The sequence below is a fragment of the Melospiza georgiana genome, chromosome 6 (assembly GCF_028018845.1).
Source record: "Melospiza georgiana isolate bMelGeo1 chromosome 6, bMelGeo1.pri, whole genome shotgun sequence".
Lineage (NCBI taxonomy): Eukaryota > Metazoa > Chordata > Aves > Passeriformes > Passerellidae > Melospiza > Melospiza georgiana.
The window spans coordinates 60,758,407-60,778,685 of record NC_080435.1 but is presented as its reverse complement, the minus strand read 5'-3'; the positions used below and the strand labels follow the sequence as shown (position 1 = coordinate 60,778,685).

Here is a 20,279-nt window from a genome sequence, read left to right as displayed (position 1 = left end):
TCATGCTCCAGATCTGGGAGATGATCCTGGTTTTGGGGAATTTCAGGGAGCAGGAGGGGGACAGGAGCAGGAATGGAGCCTGGGGATGCACTGGAGCTCATCACTGCAGTGTCAGGCTCCAGATCTGAGAGATGGTCCTGTTTTTTGGGCAAGTGCAGGGAGCAGGAATGGAGCTCTGGAGCTCATCACTGCAGTGTCATGCTCCAGATGTGGGAGATGATCCTGTTTTTGGGGAAATGCAGGGAGCAGGAAGGGGACAGGAGCAGGAATGGAGCTCATCACTGCAGTGTCATGTTCCAGATCTGGGAAATGATCCTGGTTTTGGGGAATTTCGGGGAGCAGGAGGGGGACAGGAGCAGGAATGGAGCTCATCACTGCAGTGTCATGTTCCAGATGTGGGAGATGATCCCGTTTTTGGGGAAATGCAGGGAGCAGGAGGGGGACAGGAGCAGGAATGGAGCCTGGGGATGCTCTGGAGCTCATCACTGCAGTGTCATGTTCCAGATCTGGGAGATGATCCCGTTTTTGGGGAAATGCAGGGAGCAGGAAGGGGACAGGAGCAGGAATGGAGCTCATGACGGCAGTGTCATGCTCCAGATGTCGGAGATGATCCCGTTTTTGGGGCAGTGCAGGGAGCAGGAGGGGGACAGGAGCAGGAATGGAGTTCTGGAGCTCGTCACTGCAGTGTCATGCTACAGATCTGGGAGATGATCCTGTTTTTGGGGAATTTCAGGGAGCAATAGGGGGACAGGAGCAGGAATGGAGCTCTGGAACTCATCACTGCAGGGTTGGGCTCCAGATCTGAGGGATGATCCCATTCTTGGGGAAGTGCAGAGAGAAGGAGAGAACAGGAGCAGGAATGGAGCCTGGAGAGGCTCTGGAGCTCATCACTGCAGGGTTGGACTCCAGATCTGGGAGATGATCCCATTCTTGGGGAATTTCGGGGAGCAGGAGGGGGACAGGAGCAGGAATGGAGCCTGGGGATGCTCTGGAGCTCGTCACTGCGGTGTCATGCTCCAGATCTGGGAGATGGTCCTGTTTTTTGGGCAAGTGCAGGGAGCAGGAATGGAGCTCATCACTGCAGTGTCATGCTCCAGATGTGGGAGATGATCCCGTTTTTGGGGAAATGCAGGGAGCAGGAAGGGGACAGGAGCAGGAATGGAGCTCATCACTGCAGTGTCATGCTCCAGATCTGGGAGATGATCCTGATTTTGGGGAATTTCAGGGAGCAATAGGGGGACAGGAGCAGGAATGGAGCTCATCACTGCAGTGTCATGCTCCAGATCTGGGAGATGATCCCGTTTTTGGGGCAGTGCAGGGAGCAGGAGGGAGACAGGAGCAGGAATGGAGTTCTGGAGCTCATCACTGCAGTGTCATGCTCCAGATGTGGGAGATGATCCCGTTTTTGGGGCAATGCAGGGAGGGGGAGCAGGGTGGGGGACAGAGGCTCAGCAGAGCCTGTCCAGCCCTGAGATCAGAGCCCAGCCAGTCCAGCACACGTTCCCCACCCAGACTAGCTGCTGTCATCATGGATTTATGGAAGCAGCCAAAGCTTTTCAGTGTGTCTCTCTCTGTGGAGCATGTCCTGCCTGCATGGCCATGGTGGCCTCCTGACCCTCTTGAGGAGCCTTGAAGCTCTTCAGCAGTGTTACCCCGAGCCTGTGCTTTGCCCTGAGCATCTGTGTGAGAGGCTGGGGGCTGTGCAGGGTGTGCCTGTCCATGCCATGAGCTCATGGCTGGCTGTGTGCTGCTGTCATGAGCTGGGCCCTGCTGGGCTCCCCGTGCTTGGCTATTGTAGCTGCTGCTGCAGCAGTGTATTGTAATGATCAACTTAATTACACTTGTGCAAAATCTGCTTAATTACATATTTACTTTGGGGATTAGCTTTTCCCCGTAAGCGTTCAATATTGACTTTGGCTGAGACAAATTTTCAAGATCTGCTTCCTTCAAGAGATGACTAATATTAGATCACTTGGTGCAGGGAGCTGGGTTTATCAAGTAGCTGTAATTAATCATTTTGAAAGCTCCAGCTTAGTTTTGAGCATCTGTGCTCTTTTTTTCCCCCAAAAGACAAGCTTTTCTTCCCATCCCTCTCAGCCCTTCCAAAACTTTCTGTGCTGGATGTAATTTTAGACCCTGTAATTTTCAGTGAGCTGTGTAGACACAGAAAATAAATACAAACTGGGAGGAGACTTAATGTTAAGACAACTGATGAATAATTAGTGTATTGAAGTGTTAGTCTTTTATTTGGATAACTTAATAGCCAAATTAGAGTTCCCAAGCCCTGCTTTCTGTGCTGCTCAATGCACTGTACAAATATATTATCACAGGGACTCCTCTCTGTCCAGAAATTATTCTATATAACAACTCTTGAGCCAGAGCCAGACTGCACACCGAGCTCTCTGCGCTGTGGCAGGATGGCACAAGCCACTTTGTGCTAGCAGCTTCCAAACCAGCCAGGAATTGAGGTAAAACAACTTGAAATGAGTGAATCTCCTGCCCAGAGGCAAGGAGAGCCTGCCCTCTCCCTGCACCACGTGCATTTTATTCCCTGTGCCCTGGGTGGACACATCTGTTTTCATTTTTCAAGCAGCAGTGGAAATATTCTGAACAACCTGGGTTAAATCCCTTGCCTTTCATTCCCCAAGAGGATGGGTGTCCCAGGGGACTCTGGAGTTGAAAAGTCAATTTTCTTGTGTAGAGGAAAATGGAGCTGTGGCATGTGCTTCCCATAGTGGGTTTCAAACTGAGTTGGTGGATTGGGAATTGCACTTGCCTAATTAGTTTGGATTAAGTGTGGAATTTTTTTACAATATTAGGTGGGTTTTTTTTTTTTGAGTTTATTTTCTATCTTGGAGCAAGCAGTCTGGAGAAAATTTGGATTCTTCCTGCAAAAATCCAGGTCTGTTTATACCAATCAATTGTGAAATGGGAAAATCTGGCTTGTTTTGACCCCAAAGTTAGGTTTTTTAACCTTGTTCTGACTTTGGGAAAATCTGGCTTGTTTTGACCCCAAAGTTAGGTTTTTTAACCTTGTTCTGACTTTTTTTTTTTAACTCTATGGTTCCTGCTTTTTTAGAAAGAAAATACATGTAATGTTTTGGACAAAAATATTGTTTTCAGCAAATTATCTTGGAATCATCTGTTCTGTGTAAGTGCCCTGGAAGTTTTATACCATCACATGTTAAAAATAAGTAACAGATCTTCCTGTTTCCCCATGAATGTATGGAATTTTCATGAGTGTAAAGCTGGGTTTTAGACTTCAAAAAGGAGTTTTGAAAATACCTGATTCTTTATGGCTGACTAAAATTCAGGGCTCTCTCCTGTCCTCTCCTCATTCCACTTCTGAAGCTGTCATAAATCTGGGAACAAAAGGAAGGTGAAATTTAACTCCTGCTTCCCAGGATAAGAATCTTAATGAATTATATTTGATTTATGAAAGAAAAAAAAAAAAGAAAAAGGTGGAGTTCTGTACATACTTAGTGGTCTCTTTTTCACAGCCTCTGGAAGTGCTGTCTCATGTATTTCTGAAATCAAAAGCTTTAACTTTATGTAAGTGGGAAGGAAGAGTGAGGAGGATGAAGAAAAGCAAGGGAAGGGAATTATTCTCTCCCCAGATCAGCAGTCTGGCAAACTGCAGTTTTCCTACCCAGGCCGACAACTTTGAAGCAAGTGGTAAATGATTCCAGAAGCTGTTCCATGCCTGATGTAGTTTGGTAATTTTATTAAAGCTACTTTGAGGCTGCTCTGTAACAAGGAGAAATCTTCTTTTATTATTATAATTGGTGGAGGAAATAACACTGAGGGAAAAAGTGTTCAAAACCTAATTTTTCTTTTTTTTTTTTTCTTCCTTTCTCCTGTAGGTTTTTTTTAAGAAATCATAGCTAAGAAAAAGCACAATGGAGTTTTACGAGTCCACCTACTTCATCATCCTCATCCCTTCTGTGGTCATTACAGTCATCTTCCTCTTTTTCTGGCTTTTCATGAAAGAGACTTTGTACGACGAGGTCCTCGCCAAGCAGAAGCGGGACCTGAAGTTCCCGCCCAGCAAGGCCGACAAGAAGAAAACGGAGAAGAAGAAGAACAAGAAGAAGGAGGCTCAGAACGGGAACATCCACGAGTCCGACTCGGAGAGCGCCCCTCGGGACTTTAAGCTGTCTGATGCCCTGGGCACGGATGAGGAGCCTGTCCCTGCCGTCCCCGCCGTCCCCTCGGCGGGCACCGAGGCCCCCGCCGGCCTCAGGGAGAGGAAGAAGAAGGAGAAGAAGCACAAGGCCAACCAAGATGATCACGTAACTAAGGACTCGGAAGGATCCAAGTCTTCAGGCAAGAAAGTAGATCCAGTCCCTGTTACAAAACAGCCCACTCCACCATCTGAACCAACAGCAGCTAAGAAGAAGCCTGGGCAGAAGAAGCAGAAAAATGGAATGGGTATCTGATGTTGCATATGCTTCTTGCACAGAACGCCAAAACCGTGTTCTGCTTTTTTGCAAGGCCACAGAGTGTCTCTCACAACTGTTCTGCCTGATCTCTACGGGGCAAAGCTCCTTTCTAACCTTCTCCTTTTTTATGAGCTATTGCTTTTTTCCCCCCTGTTTTTCATCTGGCAGCAGTGCTCTGGTTTTCCTCCTCCCGGCCTTGCTTTCTTCTAGTAAAGCTGAAGTGAAACAGAGTAGCTCATTCCTTTGCCTTGCTCTGTGGTTTGGCTGCTTTCCTCTCAATCAAAATTCTGATTACCTGAGAGAAGTCAGGAGATATTTTTGCTGTGTGCATTGTGAGCCAGGCAGTGAAAAAGCAGAGTCCTGAGAGTGGTTGCTCTGATAAGGGAGGGCATCTCAAGAAACCTAATAGCAGTCTGCAAAATAAATCACTCTAAGTGCAGGCATAATGCACAGAGAGGTGTTTGGTGGCTGATTCATGGATTGGTGCTTGATTCATTGCTGCCCACCTGCTACACCTCTTTAACTGAATGGAACTGATGCTAAAACTGGTCTGGCTGTTGTGACTGAAATATCCAACCTGGAACAGACCAAAAACTCTTCAGAATCCCTTCTGACTGTCTTGACCATATCCTCATCAGGATATGTCTCCATGTGGTTGTCTTGACTAGGAATAGAAGTGAAAAAAGAATAAAAATACCCAGTTCTAGAAATAAATGAAACCCAAGATATTTGCAGTTTCCCTTGTGAGATGCAGGCACAGCAGGTCTGCACAGGGAGTGAGGAAAAAGAATGACATTGCTGCTTGATGTGGTAGATTTTTTCTTTTTCTGAAAAAGAAACCCCAAAAAAATGGAGAAAAAAAGACCCACCCACTACCAACAGAGAAAGTATCCAATCTTGCTTGTGGGTGTTCTCTGCAAATCTCTGTGGCACAGTTAAAATGTGGTCTGCAAGCACAGTTCTGAGGGCAGCCACAACGAGCTCTTCTCCTTGATTACAGGAGCTGACACCAGAGCCCGGTGCTGTGTGTGTGTCAGCTCTGACAAGAATCTTAATATAGCACAGGCTGTCCAAAATGATAAAAAAATTCCTCACTAGAAACTGCTTTTAAAAAGAACAGCTCCCTAATGGGAAACACTTATTTTCTGCTTCTCACAGTCCCAGTAGCTATTGGGGGTGTGTGTGTTTAAAGTGCCCAAGTGGGTTCATGGAGGGGAAAAGTACACTTCTAAATAAGAAAATAATATGGGTAATATGTGCTGTCTGCTCTGTCACAGTGAAATCTGGATTGGAGTTGTTAAACTGTTCCTTGCATTGCTGTGTGTTCTGCTTGCACATGAGATTCCTGTCTTAAAAAATCACTGGGTGCTGTGGCTCTTGACTCTGCTAAACCTTCCTGTTGCTTTGGGGTCTCACCTGATCTGGGAATTGTGTGTTTGTGTGTGAGTCTATGTGTGTATGTGTATGGGGATAAATTTGTGTTATGTTTAAAAGATGTGAGTTTGTTTTCCTGGGATTGGAGAATTTGGTGATTCCAGATCTGCTGATTAAAAGGTAATGCTGAGAATATACAGAAGAGCATATATTGTCTCAATTGTCTGTTGCAGATGATCAAGATAGTAAGACTGATTCTGTTGTATCTCCTGCCAAAAAGCAAGAGCCAGTGCTGCTCCACCAGGAGATAAAGCAAGAAAATGTGTCAGGGAAGAAGAAGGTCTCTGCAAAGAAGCAGAAAGTTGATAATGGTAAGAATCCAGTCTGTGACATTGCTCAGATAAACCTGACTGTTAAACCTTTTAGCCATCCATGCTTTAGTTCCTCTTCCTTTGGAAAAGGAACTCAGAGAATAGTAACTCTTGATTTGAAAAAGCAGGAATTTCAGGTAGGAAAGATTGCTGAGCTTGAGATCCTGGTAAATGTTATGAACACCTGGTACCACTGAGCATGGGATAATGAATGTTGTGAACCTTTCTGAGCTCTCTTGGATCCAAATATCCACACTTGAGCGAGGAGTAATGAGCAGACTTGAAGTTGCTCTGAGCAAGGCATGTCTGGAGCTGCTGCAGTCATTGCCCCAAACAAGATTGCAGTTTTTTCAGCCAGTTGCTTTGACCACATTCCTCTCTTATTGTCCTTTTGTTGGCTGCCTCTTGCTCCAACAGAAACTGTTCATCTTTGCTCTCAAGGCCGTCACTGTTGTCATCCCCTGTTCTCTGCCAAGATGCTGCTTCTTGTGTCCTCTTGGCTCACTGTGCCTCTGTGTCTGTGTGTTTTTCTCTTTTTTTTTTTTAATTTTTTACAATGGCTGCTGTTGTGTCTGGCTTTTGGGCACACGGTGACCATGAAGTTCTGTGAGGCCACCTTGTTAGCTCCTCAAGACTCTTCTCTGCTGGGGCAGCTGTGAAGTTGGAGCTGATGGGCTGCTCCTGGAGCACTGTTACCCACTGTTCCCTTTATATTTTGGTCAGGTTATCAGGGTGCAGATGTGTTGTGGGCCTTGTTCAGTCCAGGATGGAGTTCCAAGCTCTATAGGGTTCCTGTATAGCTGAAAAACTCCTAAATGATTGCTGGAAAAAACCTACTGATGTGATCACCTTTTATGTGATCATTTTTTATTCTTGTGCTTTTCCTGATGGAAATATGTGCATTGCACTTTTTTAAGGGCCACAAACTTGTCTGTACAGGGCAGTGAATGTCAGTACCAGCTCAGCAGCAGCAAAGCTGAGCTGTCAGTGTTACAGGGCAACAGCTCATGCATTATTTGAATGCAAACTGTTTTCTTTTCAATGACTGAGTAAAAATGAGCTCTGGTGGACACCAGGATTAGCCAGGACATGACTGTGGGGATTTCATACTGCAGAATGTCTCATTGATATTAAATAGGTGTTGGAAGGGAGGGAAGTTCATAAGGAGAGGAATGGAAAATGTGAGGAGGGCAGCTGGTGGTTGTTTCTGCTGGAGGAGAGTTCTCACCTCTGAGCTTGCAGTGTACCTGCAGGTGTTTGCTGGCTGCTGAAGTGGAGAGACACCAGGTGACACAAAAAGGTCCATCTGGCCCATTGCACTCCTTTTACAGAGCCAGAATTTAGGAGTGTTTCATAACTGGCTCTCTGGCAGCCAGGAGTGCATCCTTGTTCTGCACTGATGCCCAAACCCTGCATCCCACCCAGTTCTCCTCTCTCTGTGCTGCTGCCTGGCATCTGCTGTCCCTCAGCCCTGCACTGTGGGCTGGCTGGGGCAGGGATTTGCCTGCTGGCCCATGCACAGCCTCTGGCATCCTGCAGGCAGTGTGGAACAGGAGCTGGGCGAGCAGCAGCTGCAGCTCTGTCACTCCTGCTCTCCCCTCTCCTGCTTCTGTCTCTGCTGAGGAGCTCTTTGGGCAGAGGCTGCTCCTCACCACGGTGATCCAGGGTTGTGGGAGTGGAGGGCTGGGGTCAGGCAGTGCCTCTGAGCACCTCTCTGCATGTTAATGACACCCAAACCTGCTCTGACAGATGAGAGATCTTCATTAAGGGCAGTGGAGTCTGCATGCAAAATGAGCTCGAGTGCTGCCCCTGCTGCATGCTCTGCCCAAGTGGCTGAGTTCACAGGTGATGTAATCCATGAAAATGCTGCCAGTGAAGTACCAGCTTTTAGCAGAATAGGGACAAAAGGCTTTATTCATATTTTAGGGATGCTGAATGATTTTCTCCACAGCCACAAGTAAAATCGTTGATGCCATGTGCGACTTTCTTACTAAAGTGAAATGAAAGTCAAATGTAAAGGTTCTTCTCTTCTTGTTAAAATGCTAAAAGACAGCTTTGGAAGTAGAAATTTAATTGAAGCTATTAAATTACTATGCATTAGAGGCCTTTATTTAATGGACTTACCTGAAGAGCTTTAATGAGTTAAACTGTGAAGGATAATAGAAATGGAGAGTATAATTAACTATTGAGGTTGGAGATTCTTTACTTCAACTCTTAATGTTGTGGCACCTTTTCTAAAAGTGTTGGTGTCAATTATTACAAAGCTTTAACCCATCCTATGGACTTATGATTACAGTTTTGGTGGATGAACCTCTTATTCAAGCAACTACTTATATTCCTTTGATGGATAATTCTGACTCAGGCACTTTGGAAAAGCGTGAGCCGGTTGAAGTTGTAAAACACAATGTGAATGAGGGCATCCAGAAGGGCAGTGGCAAGAAACTGAAGAATGAAACAGATAAAGGTAAGAAACTGATATTTTAGTGTGTTTCTGGCATAGTCTGCTTGCAAAATTCAGCAGGGAAGAAGTGGGGGTAGGGGGATTCTCTCTGATGTAATGTGAAGAAGGGATTTGAGGAAAATGTTTTTGCAGGATGCTCTTCTTGTGTGTGCTCATTTCTGCCTTGTCTTTGGCACTGTGCAAAGGGCTCTGTGCCATCTGAATCCTTTGAGCTCTGACTGGGCTTTTGTGTCCCCAGTGAGCAAAGGGGTGATCAGAGACCACACAGATGCAGTGAAGGGAGTTCACAGAGGAGAGTTCAGACATTGCTCACAGGGATGGGCTCCAAACCCAGGGCATTCAGCACAAGCTCTTGGGGTCTGCTGGAGGCTGGAAGGGCAGCCTGCATGCTCTAGGGCTGTTCATGGAGCTATCTGAGGCTGACCCAGTGCAATACAGAGTGACCTGAAGCAGATTGTCAGCGGAGAGAGTCTGGCACTTTCCAGGGAGACTCAAATTTTTCCTTCAGTGCAGATAGAATTGCTTGGGACAGGAGGACTTCCTTCATACTCTCCCACAAATGCCTGGAGTGATTAATGAGCCTTGTGTTCCACTCTGAAGCTTTAAATAGGCCTCTGACCATCTCAAAGCCTGATGAGTTGAGACCTTAAGTTTGTGAGCAGCCAGAGAAAAGCCTGGCAGCTGAGCAGTGACACCCAGCTCAGGTTTGGGCAGAAGGCTGATTCTTCAGCACTGTCTGGTCACTCATTTTGCTCTTTGGAACCTCTCTGTTTAGTTTTGTCTTCTAAAATACCCCCTCCAAAGCTTCCTGGCAGCTCTTTAATTGGATTCCCACATTCCTGAGGCTCCTGTTGTGCTGCTGGCTCAGTGGCTGCACGTTTCTGTCCTGCAGCATCAGAGCCCCTCACGTGCTCCTGTCCCTTCTCATTTCCTCGGCACGCTGTGACCTTCTCCATGAACTCCTAATTCTCCTGTGTCAGCTGGGATTTGCCCTCCCAATATAGAAATCTTGCCCTGCTCTAATTGTAAGCTCCTTGGGTGCAAGGGCAAGGTCTCTGTGCCTTCAGGGAGCACAGGGCCGGGGCTGCTCCTGCTCCTGGCCCAGCTGGGATCAGTTCCTGGGCTGTGGTCTCAGCATCTTGGCATATTCCTGGTAGCAGCATCACTGGTGGTGTCAGTGCAGCACTGGTGTGAGCTGAAGTGAAGGCTTAGTTGGGTTTAGGACTAGGACAGAGTGTGCTAGAATTCCTCAGCACTCCCTCCCCATGCTCTGTCATTCAGTGATTTTATGCTTGGTAATTTCTTTTAGGACATAGAGTCACTGCTGCTTTTTTGTTCTTCATTTATTTCTCAGATACATCTTTGGGTTTGATGTGTTAACTTGATTTCAGGGGCATGGTTGACCAGACCTGTCTCCATGATCTATGGGACAATTTCTGACCAAGCATCACTTTTGAGCTTCTGCTTTTTTTAATTCTTCCCATTCCTTCACACACTTTTGGCCACTGGTGAATATTTGACCGTGGTATGGGGTGCCTTGGTCTTGTGCTCCCATTTCCTGGAGTCAGAGGGCCACCTAATGACCTGTTTATGAGCAGCCTGTTTGTGAGCAGTGGTTTTTGTTAGAGAAAACAGTTTTGTTTCAGTTGAATTGTCTTTCCTTGTGTGTGTCTCTTTAAACACTTGGTCAGCCATTAACAGGGATCTTACTGATTTATCTTCCTACTGCTGAACTCTTCTTGCAGCAGTTCCCTCAATCTAAATTTGGAAGTTAATATTTTTGTCTTCCATATATTGTAATCAAAAATGTGCCAGTTTTTAAATTAATTAATTTTCATGTGCATATTGCTTGTGCAGCCAGGCTGTCCTCCAAATTGAGAGCTCAGTTTAAATTACTGTCATGATACACTGGACAGGACTCTTAAATTTTTCACATTTATGCTATTTTTCTCCTCCAAAATCTGTGTCTTGCTTTGTCTTCTTGCTGGCAACACTATAAACGTTACCAACTGTGCAAACAGAGTGCTGGGATTTTCTCTTTTCCCAAAACTATCAGCTGGCAGATTGTTATCGGGTTTAAATTGGAGAGATGTTGTTTTTGCTGAATGTTCATGACCTCTTGCTTCTTGGCATTTCAGACTGGAATTAAATATAATGCATAATGATACCCCATCACATGCTGTTTCAAGGCAAAATAAATAATTCTGTATGGAGTCCAAAGTAAATAAACCCTCCCTTCTGTGTTGCAGAGAATGCTGAAGTGAAATTCAAGGATTTTGTAACATCCATGAAGAACATGATCTTCTCTGAAGACGAGGCCCGCTGTGTAGTGGAGGTGTTAAAGGAAAAATCTGGTGCAATTCATGATTTCTTGCAAAAGGTGAATGGCTGTGGATTGTGTGGGGAGGGGAGACAAAACTGATTGAACAACCAGAAATTGGAAGGGGTGCTGTCAGATGAGCTCTGTCAGTGTGATCTGGGCAGAGTCTGGCGTGCAGCACTGAGCTGTCAGATGCCTTTGTGCTGCCATCTGCCATGCCAGGGGTGGCTCTGGCCACTTGGGAACAGCAGGAATGGCCATGGAGGGCAAGAATCAAGCAGGAATGCTGCTGCTGACAGGTGTGTGTTGGCACAGGGAGGGATGGCTGGTGACTTTTGGGAGTGATCCTGCTCAAATGTGTGAATAGGATAAGCTGTGGGAGGAATTCAGAACTAATTCTGTGCTTTGCAAGTCTATACAATGTAGTTTGACTCCTTTGGAGATTTTCCATAGGATTGTAGGGCAGTTCAGGTTTGGAAGGGATCTCAAGGGGTTTGGAGTGCTCCAGCCTCCTGCCTGAAGCAGGACCAGCTCTGAGGTCAGCCCATGCTTTATCCAGGCTGGATATCTTGAAGCCTTTAGGGAATGGCTGCAAAACCCCTCTGGGCAACCTGTGCCAGTGCTTGGCAGTTCTTTTTAATTCTTGTAGTCAAGATAGAAGAGAATGGTGTCCACCAGTTCCTTATCAATGCAGAATCTCACAATCCTTGGGGTGGAAGGGAGCTCTGGAGGCCATTCAGCCCAATCCCCTGGCCGAGGCAGGGTCACCTGGAGCAGGTGACACAGGACTGTGTCCATGTGGATTTGGAATGTCTCCACAGAGGGAAACCCCACCCCTTCCCTGGGCAGCTGTTCCAGGTCTGTGCCATCCTCCAGGGAAAGCAGCTTTTATTCACATTGAGGTGCAACTTGTGTTTTAGGTCCTGTTGCTGGGCACACAGCTACTCCTCCCTGCCATGACTCACTGTGGGTGTCACTTTGTGCTTGTCACATCCTGTGTGTCACACTTGAGCTCTTGGAATCCTGTGTTCCTCTGCAGACACGCTACCAGAAATGCAGAACTGGCTCCGTGTCAGTCCAGTTAATGCAATATATCACAATAACAGCACACTTTGGGCTGGTGGGGGCTTCAAGAGGCTCTGCACTCCAGCTGCCTGCTCAGAACAGCTCCAACACTGAATTCTGAGCAGTTTCCTCAGGGATTTGTCCACTTGCATCTTGAAGACCTCCAAAGACAAAACCCAGTAGTGCTGCCCTTGGAATGGTGTTGCCTGTTTGAGCAGCCACCCTGCTTGCTCTGGTTTTTTCTTGTTTTAAAGGAAGGTTTGGTGTTAAAGCTGAACCTTTAGGATGAAAACTGGGTTTGTAGACAACAAAAAAAAAGTGGGTTTCTGTAGGTGGAAGTGTGAATTGTGTTCTCTCTGTAGCTCTTGCAAGTCCCTGACAGCGTGTTTGTACTGCAGGCATGCACATTACCTCTAAAGGAGAATTTCCAGAGAAATTCAGGGTCCATTTATGGGACTGAGACTTCTTTCCTTCTTCAGTTATCAGACTTGAATGAGTGATGTCCGAGTGATCCATCCTCCTCCTCAAGGCAGCACCAGCTCTGAGATCAGCACAGGCTGCTCAGGGCTTTATCCAGTCTGGGCTTGGAACCTGCAAGGGCTGAGACTGAACAACCATCACACTTCCCTGAGTCAAATCTGAGCACAAACACAGAGAATTTGTGCTCTTTGTGACATTTATTTCATTTATAGGGCCAGTATGCAAGGGGATTGTTCCTCTAGGTCTGTTCCCTGGGGATTGTTCCTTTAGGTCTATTCCCTGGAGTATCTCTGAAACTTTTTGTGTCAGTGTGCCAGCAGAAATGTAAATACATCAGCTGGAGGCTCTGGTGGGAAGTGGAAGGAGACACCAGATCAGTGTTTCTTTTTCCCTTTGTGGTGAGATATTCCAAGCAATTACAATTGTTGGATTATACCTGCCCTGAGTGTGGGCTGGACCAGCTGATCTTGGAAGTCCTTCCAACCACAGTTATTGACTGATTCAGCATCTCTGCATCTTTTCCCATTATTTCTCTTAATGACTGTTCTTTTCCAATGGGAAGCACCTTAAGAGCCCATTTACCCTCTTAATTGCTTTCCATGCTTTCAAAATGCATTTCTTTGCCTGGTGAATCCATTAGTGGCAGAACTGGGCACTGGTGGTGCCACGTGCATCGTGCAGATGGAAAATTTGGGAGCAGGAGGGAGTGTTTCCTCCTCTCAGGTTTGCTCTGCTGCCTTTTAGTGTGCTGTGCCACTACTTGTGGTTATTTTTATGTCATCCTGCTGCAGGCCAGCAAGGCTGAGACAGCTGCAGCTCTGCACCAGCTCCAGGACAAGGAGAAGATGCTCACAGCAGTGAAGGAGGAGGCAGCTGTGGCAAAGGAGCAGTGCAAGCAGCTCTCCCAGGTAAATACTGAGGTGTTCATGGGTGAAGAGAGGAGCAGGGGTGTGGAGGACTAGCAGCCAGCAAATGCTGGCTCACTCAGCTAAAGCAAAAGATAGGATATTTATTTTTACTGAAAAAGCTTTATCAGACACTATATTTGATTTTACAATGTATTTATGCAGTTACTTTCCAGTAGTTTTTCCAGAGAATTCAATTTACTGAGACCTGTAAGCTGAGCTTGTTTTTCTTTTCAAATGATTACTTTAAAAGCACTTGCTTCACCACTATGAGACTTTCTGTGGATGCAAATATGAAATGTCTTTCTTGCATCACAGTTTTAATTTGGTCCATAGTGTGGCATTCACGTGCCTGTGTGTTTCTAGGCACAACAATCATTGGTTTTCTTCAAGAAGGAAGATACAGAAAGTGCAGAAGATACAGAATATTGCCTGCTTAGCCCCTGGAGGTGCAGCTCTGATTGCTTTGGACTTAGAGGGATGCTGATGCATCACTGTCAAAACTGCTTTATGAAAATTTACTCTTTTATTAATGTTTCAGAGGAAAACAGTTACAGTAGACCAAATAGTGAGGCAGATATGAGAATTTTGGAGTCCTGGGAGAAAGATCTGTATGTTTTGGCTGGTCTGGAAGCACATGAGCATTAGTCTCAGGAAAGCCACGTCGTGGGACATAATTTGGGCACAGAAAGCTGGGTTGGCCAAAGGTGGGAGTAGAGTGGCCAGAGAATGCAGGAGTTAGGAGATGAGAGGAGGGTGTTGTGTGAGCTCCTGGCAGGGCACAGCTGTTTACAAGTGGGATTAAGAGGTTTGGGATCAAGAAGTTTGGGATAATCAATGTCTAACTAGAGAGAGAAGGGGCTTGTGGTGTGGTTGAGGGGAAAAAGGAAGCTGGCTCAGGACTGCAGAATAAAATTGAAGAGAGGGATCTGCTGGCTGAAGGAGCAGAAGGAATGGATGAAGGAATCTGAGTGTGGGAAATGCAGATGTGGTTGGGGAAAAAACACCTGCAAAGTGGTGCTTGTGGAGGGGAGGCAGGAGCTGTAGGGAGGTGGGAGTCATTGTGGGGGGTTTTCCCATCTGAATTGGGGAAAGGGAAAAGCTGGGAGAAAATGGGTAAAAGCAAAGTTGCTGCAATGTTGAAGTATCAGGACAAACAAGGGATAAAGCTCAGCTTGACTGATAAAAGCTCTTATCTCCCAGTTAATGTGTTTCTCTGAAAACACTGTCAAAAGCTAAAGGTGCTTCCTGCAGGGATCTTGATGAAGATAATACATGGAGAGGGTAAATGAGAGCAAGAGCTGAGTACCTCAGAACTCAGAGGTGTTTGGCAAAACACAAACCAGGGAAAAGTTAATCTTCCCAGGATGTCTGGTTCTGCCCTGGCAGGGTAGCTGGGTTATTGAGAGCTACAAGTGAATGGTGGGTGAATGATGTAGGGGTACAGGAGGCTGCAGTGTCCTGGTGCCCTTCTTTTAATTGCATCTTAGTTTAAAAAAGCATGGAGAAAGATTTGTTTCAAGCTCTCTATATTGTATTTGCAAAAGTGCCCTAAAACTTGGAGTTTGATCTACAAGACAGAATAGCTTTTATTTAAACTAAAAGGTGAAAAAGACTGTAATTACTCCTAAGAGATAGAGGGTATTCAGGCTAATAATTTAGAGCATTTAAATTGTGTCAGGACTCCCTGGCAGTGTTAAGAGTTGTGTGGCTGAAAACACCTGAAGCTGGGGTGGTACAAATTCCTATTTGTGTGATGACAGCCGCTGAAAGCTGCACTTAATGGTTTTGCTTACTGCAGCAAGTGCATTTATATTGCAGAGGAGCAGCTCTGTGGATTTCTCAGGTGTCTGGGTTGAATTACTGGCTAATAAAAGATTAAAAAGCAATGTGTATTTTCATCTGAAAGCTGTAATGTGGCATCATGCTGGTGGGATTCAGGGCTTCTCTGGCCTTTGTAGTGCACTAATACCCCATCTCCTGTGGCAAAGCTGTTGGCTTTGCAACCTGCTGCAAAGCAATTATTTTGCTCTAAAGTGCTCTATTTTGCCACGGTGCTTTACCTGTTCTTCATTTTGCTAAACTTGGGATGAATTCTAAGCTTTGTCCTCTGTGATGTCTGTGGTTTTAGTTGTTAGGACTCTGATTTGGCCAGACTTAATAGAAATAAGGCTCCCATCTCTTCTGAGACAACACGAGATCAGTGTTTAAATTGGCAAACTTTTTAATAAATGTGAGATTTATGATGATACAGGATCAGTGTAAGGTTTTGGAAGTTTGGTTTGATTCTGTAAATTTGCTGAATGAAGATTGGATGCTGACTTCAGGAAGGTTGTGAGTTCAATCCTCACACCATTAAATGTTAGTTTTTGAATTCTTTTTTCCCTTGGTGAGGTTGGGATTCAAGGTACTCCAGATGATAGTTTGCATTCAGATTAGGTGTTTATTAATTCTTATTTATGTTACAGTTTCACAGGTAGTGAGTTGTACAGTTCTTCGCTAACTAGGTATAAAATGGTTAACAATCTTTTGCTAAAGGTTTTTTAAGGCTAAACTATCCAATTAAGGAATTACACCTAAGTTATTTTCACTTTTAATGCAATAACTAATCACTCCAAATCCACAATGCAGACTTTTCTGTCCAATTGCAAAATACCACCCAAACCCAAGAAGAAGGAGTAAGAAGGTGGTAAATAAGAAGGTAAAGAAGGAAGGAAAAAGAAGGTAAAAAAGAAGGAAGGAAGAAGAGGGCAAAGAAGTAAGTAAAGAAGAAGAAGATAAAGAAAGAAGAAAGAGTAAAGTAAAGAAGAAGGACCAGCTTCTACCTTAAAACTTCTATCTTGCTCTATATATATTACTATATTTTAAAACTCTAAACTCTAAGTTTTCCACCCTGTAGTATTACACACTTCTAATCTAACTCCACACCCATAATCCCAGTGTTATCAAGCAATTTTGGAAGCCTGTTTCACAGCCGCAGGTCAAATATTGAAGTGCTCTCCTGGGAGTCAGAGTCTGTCAGCACAGCGAGTCTAAAATTCGCAGCGTCCAGAACTCCAACAGCTTCAGTTTGATGCACACTTTTATTGTACTTTTAGTTATCTTCAAAGACTCCTAGCCTTAAGAAAGCAGCAGTGGGTGACTTGTCAGGATCTCTCGCTGGTCAGAGTGACCCTGAAAAAAGTTGGAAAGTCTCTTCCCAACCTGGTGCTTGAAGAAGGCATCAGAGCTCTTAATTTCTCAGTCTCAAGGTTGTTTATTGTTCCTTATCTATAAAATTCTTTCTCCTGTCCTGCTGAGGTCCATTCAGTAAGACAGTCCAGGCACTCTGCCCCGGGGCAGTGTTATGTTTTTGTACTAAAGCCTACGTGTACAATGTTTACAATTACTTCCCAATACCTACACCTGTGTTAGACAGTGAGCTTCTACTCTAAACCAATCTGTAAGTGCCAACATCACAGCAGAAGATGGAGGCCAAGAAGAAGAAGAAGGAGAAATGTGACAGTGGTCACAAGGGTTTTTGAGGTGAAGAGAGAGGCGAGAATGTTGACTTCATGTTCAGAAGGCTTGATTTATTATTTTATTATATATATTGCATTATGACTATGCTAAAAAGAAATAGAAGGAAAAGCTCTCAGAAGGCTAGCTAAGCTAAGAATAGAAAAGAGTGAATAACAAAGGTCTGTGTCCTGGCAGAAAGCGAGAACAGATCTGCTGTGAGTGGTCAGTAAATCCAAACATCCACAAGAGACCAATCATGGATCCACCTGTTGCATTCCACAGCAGCAGATAACCATTGTTTACACTTTGTTGCTGAAACTTCTCAGCTTCAGCAGGAAAAATCCTAACGAAAGGATTTTAATGAAAAGATGTCTGTGGCAGAGAAAGGCTGGATACGCCCAGATCCCTCCATCTTTCCCCCCTGAATCCCCATTATAAAAACCCCAAAAAAATCTATTTTTTCACCCTGTGATAAATTCACTGTCATTCTACTTAATTTGTCATGGCTTGCAGATCTTCATCTAGGGTTGGTAACTTGCTCCATGGGTCATAACCAAACCCACAGGTGTTTGGGCTCTGTGCCAGGGTCTCTGAGCTCCCTGGCAGGGGTCTGGGCTGCTCAGCACAGCCAGAGGGATGTCCTGAGTGCTGACAATTTGTTTCCCTTTTGCTGTCCCTTCCCAGGAGCTGGTGGCAGAGAAGGAGAGGAACGGTTTGCTCACAGCCAAGATGCGCGAGCGCATCAACGCGCTGGAGAAGGAGCACGGCACCTTCCAGAGCAAGATCCACGTCAGCTACCAGGAGTCTCAGCAGATGAAGATGAAGGTAAATGCTTTGCCAAAACTCCTGGGGCTGGTGCTCATGCATAACTGCTGAGAAATCGCTGCAAAACTTTGTGGTGGATTCCTGGTTTGAAGCAAAGGGAGTTCTCACAGGTGTGCAAAGCTCAGTGCTGGCCAGGCAGCTGCTCCCTGATCTGGTGACTTTTCCTTCCTGGTGTTCTGCTGAAATGTTATTCAATTAAAGTGTGAAGTCTAATTGAAATACTCAGCTTAAGGGAGCCACTAATGCTGATGATCATTTACCAGCAGATAAATGTCCCTAAGATTACAGTACAGAGTGACAGCATAGCGTAATACACATGAAATATCAGTGCCTGAGGGAGTGCTTTGCTGGAAGTATTTGCAGAGCAGCCACTTTTATTTTTTTAAGACCCTTGTTACTTTCTGTTGTAGTTGCTTTATAATGGAGTGACCTCAGAAGGGTTTGTTTCATCAGATTTAAAAGTTTAACTTAGATTTTTCCAAGGAAAATGGCCCATCTTATGCTTAGATATCATTCTAGTCATTCTGTCCTGTGTGGCTGTCACAGCATTAAGCCCAACATATGAACTTCCCAACTTCAAATTTGTATCTTCTGTCATGGCCCTTTGGAGAGCAGCATCTCTGCAGTTTTGGAGCAGAAGAAACTTCTTTAGAACCTGTGTGGATAACTGGACAAGGAGAGGGCCTTGCTGCTGGCTGGGAAGGGGGAAGGAGACCTGGGCACACCTGGGAGACTTGAGCAAATACTGCTGTCCCAGGCTGAGCTGGAGAAAGGAAATAGAGAAGATCCAGTGCTCTGGTCCTGCTCCCTCTGCTGATGTGCTGCAGCATGGCAGAGGAGCTGGAAATGGTCACAACTTCCAGCTGGGTGGGGTTTGTGCCCCTGCTTCTCTTGGGATCTTTGCATTAAAAAACAAAACAGGCAAAGAAAAGAACCCCCCAAAAATGTCCAAAGCCCAGCTTGTTACGTTTGGGGCAGAACTGGAGGTGGTGCCCTACAAGGGACTGCTCCCTGCTGCTGGCTTGTTACACAAACATTTATTTGGATTTTTCTGGTGTGAAAAAGGCTCACTGATGAATCATCCACTTGATGAAACTGGGTCCTGGAATGGTGTCAGCCATATCTGCAGGCTGGCAACTGATAAAGGAACACTGTTGTGTGTGCTCAAGGATTTTCAGAGCAGACTTTTGGGCTCCAAGACCAGCTCTGCTGTCTCTGCATATGCAGAGTCCATTTTTTTCTTTAAATCCTGTCTTTTGACATTGTTCACACTAGTCTGAACCTGGGTTATCAGGACTTCTTTCTGCCTTAGCTTTGGAACCTTGCTAAAAATCAGAATATTAGATGTGGACTGCCTTTTGTAGTTTGCATGCTGTAATCTGTGTATTATTAGTTTCTTTTTACTTTTCCTTGTTTGTTGAAAGGAACAGCAAACAAATTATCTAATGATAATTCACAGCATGTTTGTTTTATTTCCCTTTGGAAAAGGGATATATTGGTATCCAGTTATTGATAAATATCTCAGGTTATGTAGCTGAGCCATTGGTATTCTGAGTAACACTTATGTAGCCTTTTAAACCATAAAAAAGCTTGCCTGATAAATAGGTTGATGCACTGATATAAAAGGAAACCTGAGCTTTGATATGAGCACAAGGGTCTCAGTAGCACAGTTTAATTTAACAACTGGTGTGTGAGGAAGGAACAAAGCTCCCCCTCTCCCAAAAAACCCACTTAGTTTTATTTACTGAAATTATTGTGATATCTTCCCTACTTGTACAAGCTGGTTTCTTTTGTTTTTATTGCTCCTTAGCTTAATCTTTCCCAGAACTGATCTTTCTTTCCCCATCAGTTCCAGCAGCTCCGTGAGCAGATGGAGGCAGAGATAAGCCACCTGAAGCAGGAAAATGGTATCCTGAGAGATGCTGTCAGCACTTCCACCAATCAAATGGAGAGCAAGTATGTTGGCAGCTCTTTGGAGCTCTGTGTGCTTTTGAGCCTCCCCTGAAGAGCTGTTCTGGCTTCTGCTTCTTTTGTTTCCAAGTCCTTGGCTGTCTCTGAATTAGTGGTTAAGCTGGGAACACAAATATTTTGGGGCTGGACAGGTAGCTGGTGGTGTTTGCATTGAGCCAAGGCTTTCAGAACAAATATTTGCCTTTTTTGCAACTTGAAGCCTGAGCTTTTAGGCTGTGCTGCTGAGGCTTTAAGAGAAAGAGGTGCAGCAGTGCTCAGGCACCTCTGGTGTTTTTGGCAGGGTGTGAATCCTTCCCCTGGGGCTTTAGGAGAGGTGCTGGTTGTGGCCTCTTGGGAGAACAGCAGCTCTAAACTTACATATCAATACCCTGCAGGTACTGATGCTGCTGGGGTGGCACTTGGATTTATTTGCTGGTGTTGCAAATGGTTGGAAAAACAAAATTTGTCTTTTGGGAGTTATGACTTGGGCTGCCCCCGAGCTGGCAGGGAGGATTTTGTGCATTGTGCAGGTAAAAGCTGAGCACCCTGGTTAAGGTGTGTAGAAGACAAAACTGACACAGTATC

The 20,279-nt window shown here is 45.1% G+C and overlaps 1 protein-coding gene across 10 annotated transcripts in view; it reads left to right on the top strand.

Moving 5' to 3' along the window:
* KTN1 (kinectin 1) overlaps positions 1–20,279 on the top strand; it is an 82,323-nt gene that overhangs the window by 21,110 nt on the left and 40,934 nt on the right. For 8 of the 10 annotated variants that reach the window (XM_058026262.1, XM_058026261.1, XM_058026260.1 and 5 more), the window contains exons 2-8: positions 3,864–4,431; positions 6,050–6,187; positions 8,484–8,651; positions 10,898–11,028; positions 13,305–13,421; positions 17,604–17,744; positions 19,594–19,700. In XM_058026262.1, coding sequence (XP_057882245.1) covers positions 3,900–4,431; positions 6,050–6,187; positions 8,484–8,651; positions 10,898–11,028; positions 13,305–13,421; positions 17,604–17,744; positions 19,594–19,700 — 1,334 coding nt within the window. In that variant the 5' untranslated portion in view covers positions 3,864–3,899. The remainder of the gene's footprint in view (positions 1–3,863; positions 4,432–6,049; positions 6,188–8,483; positions 8,652–10,897; positions 11,029–13,304; positions 13,422–17,603; positions 17,745–19,593; positions 19,701–20,279) is intronic. The other 2 variants (XM_058026258.1, XM_058026253.1) reach the window with 2 other exon arrangements.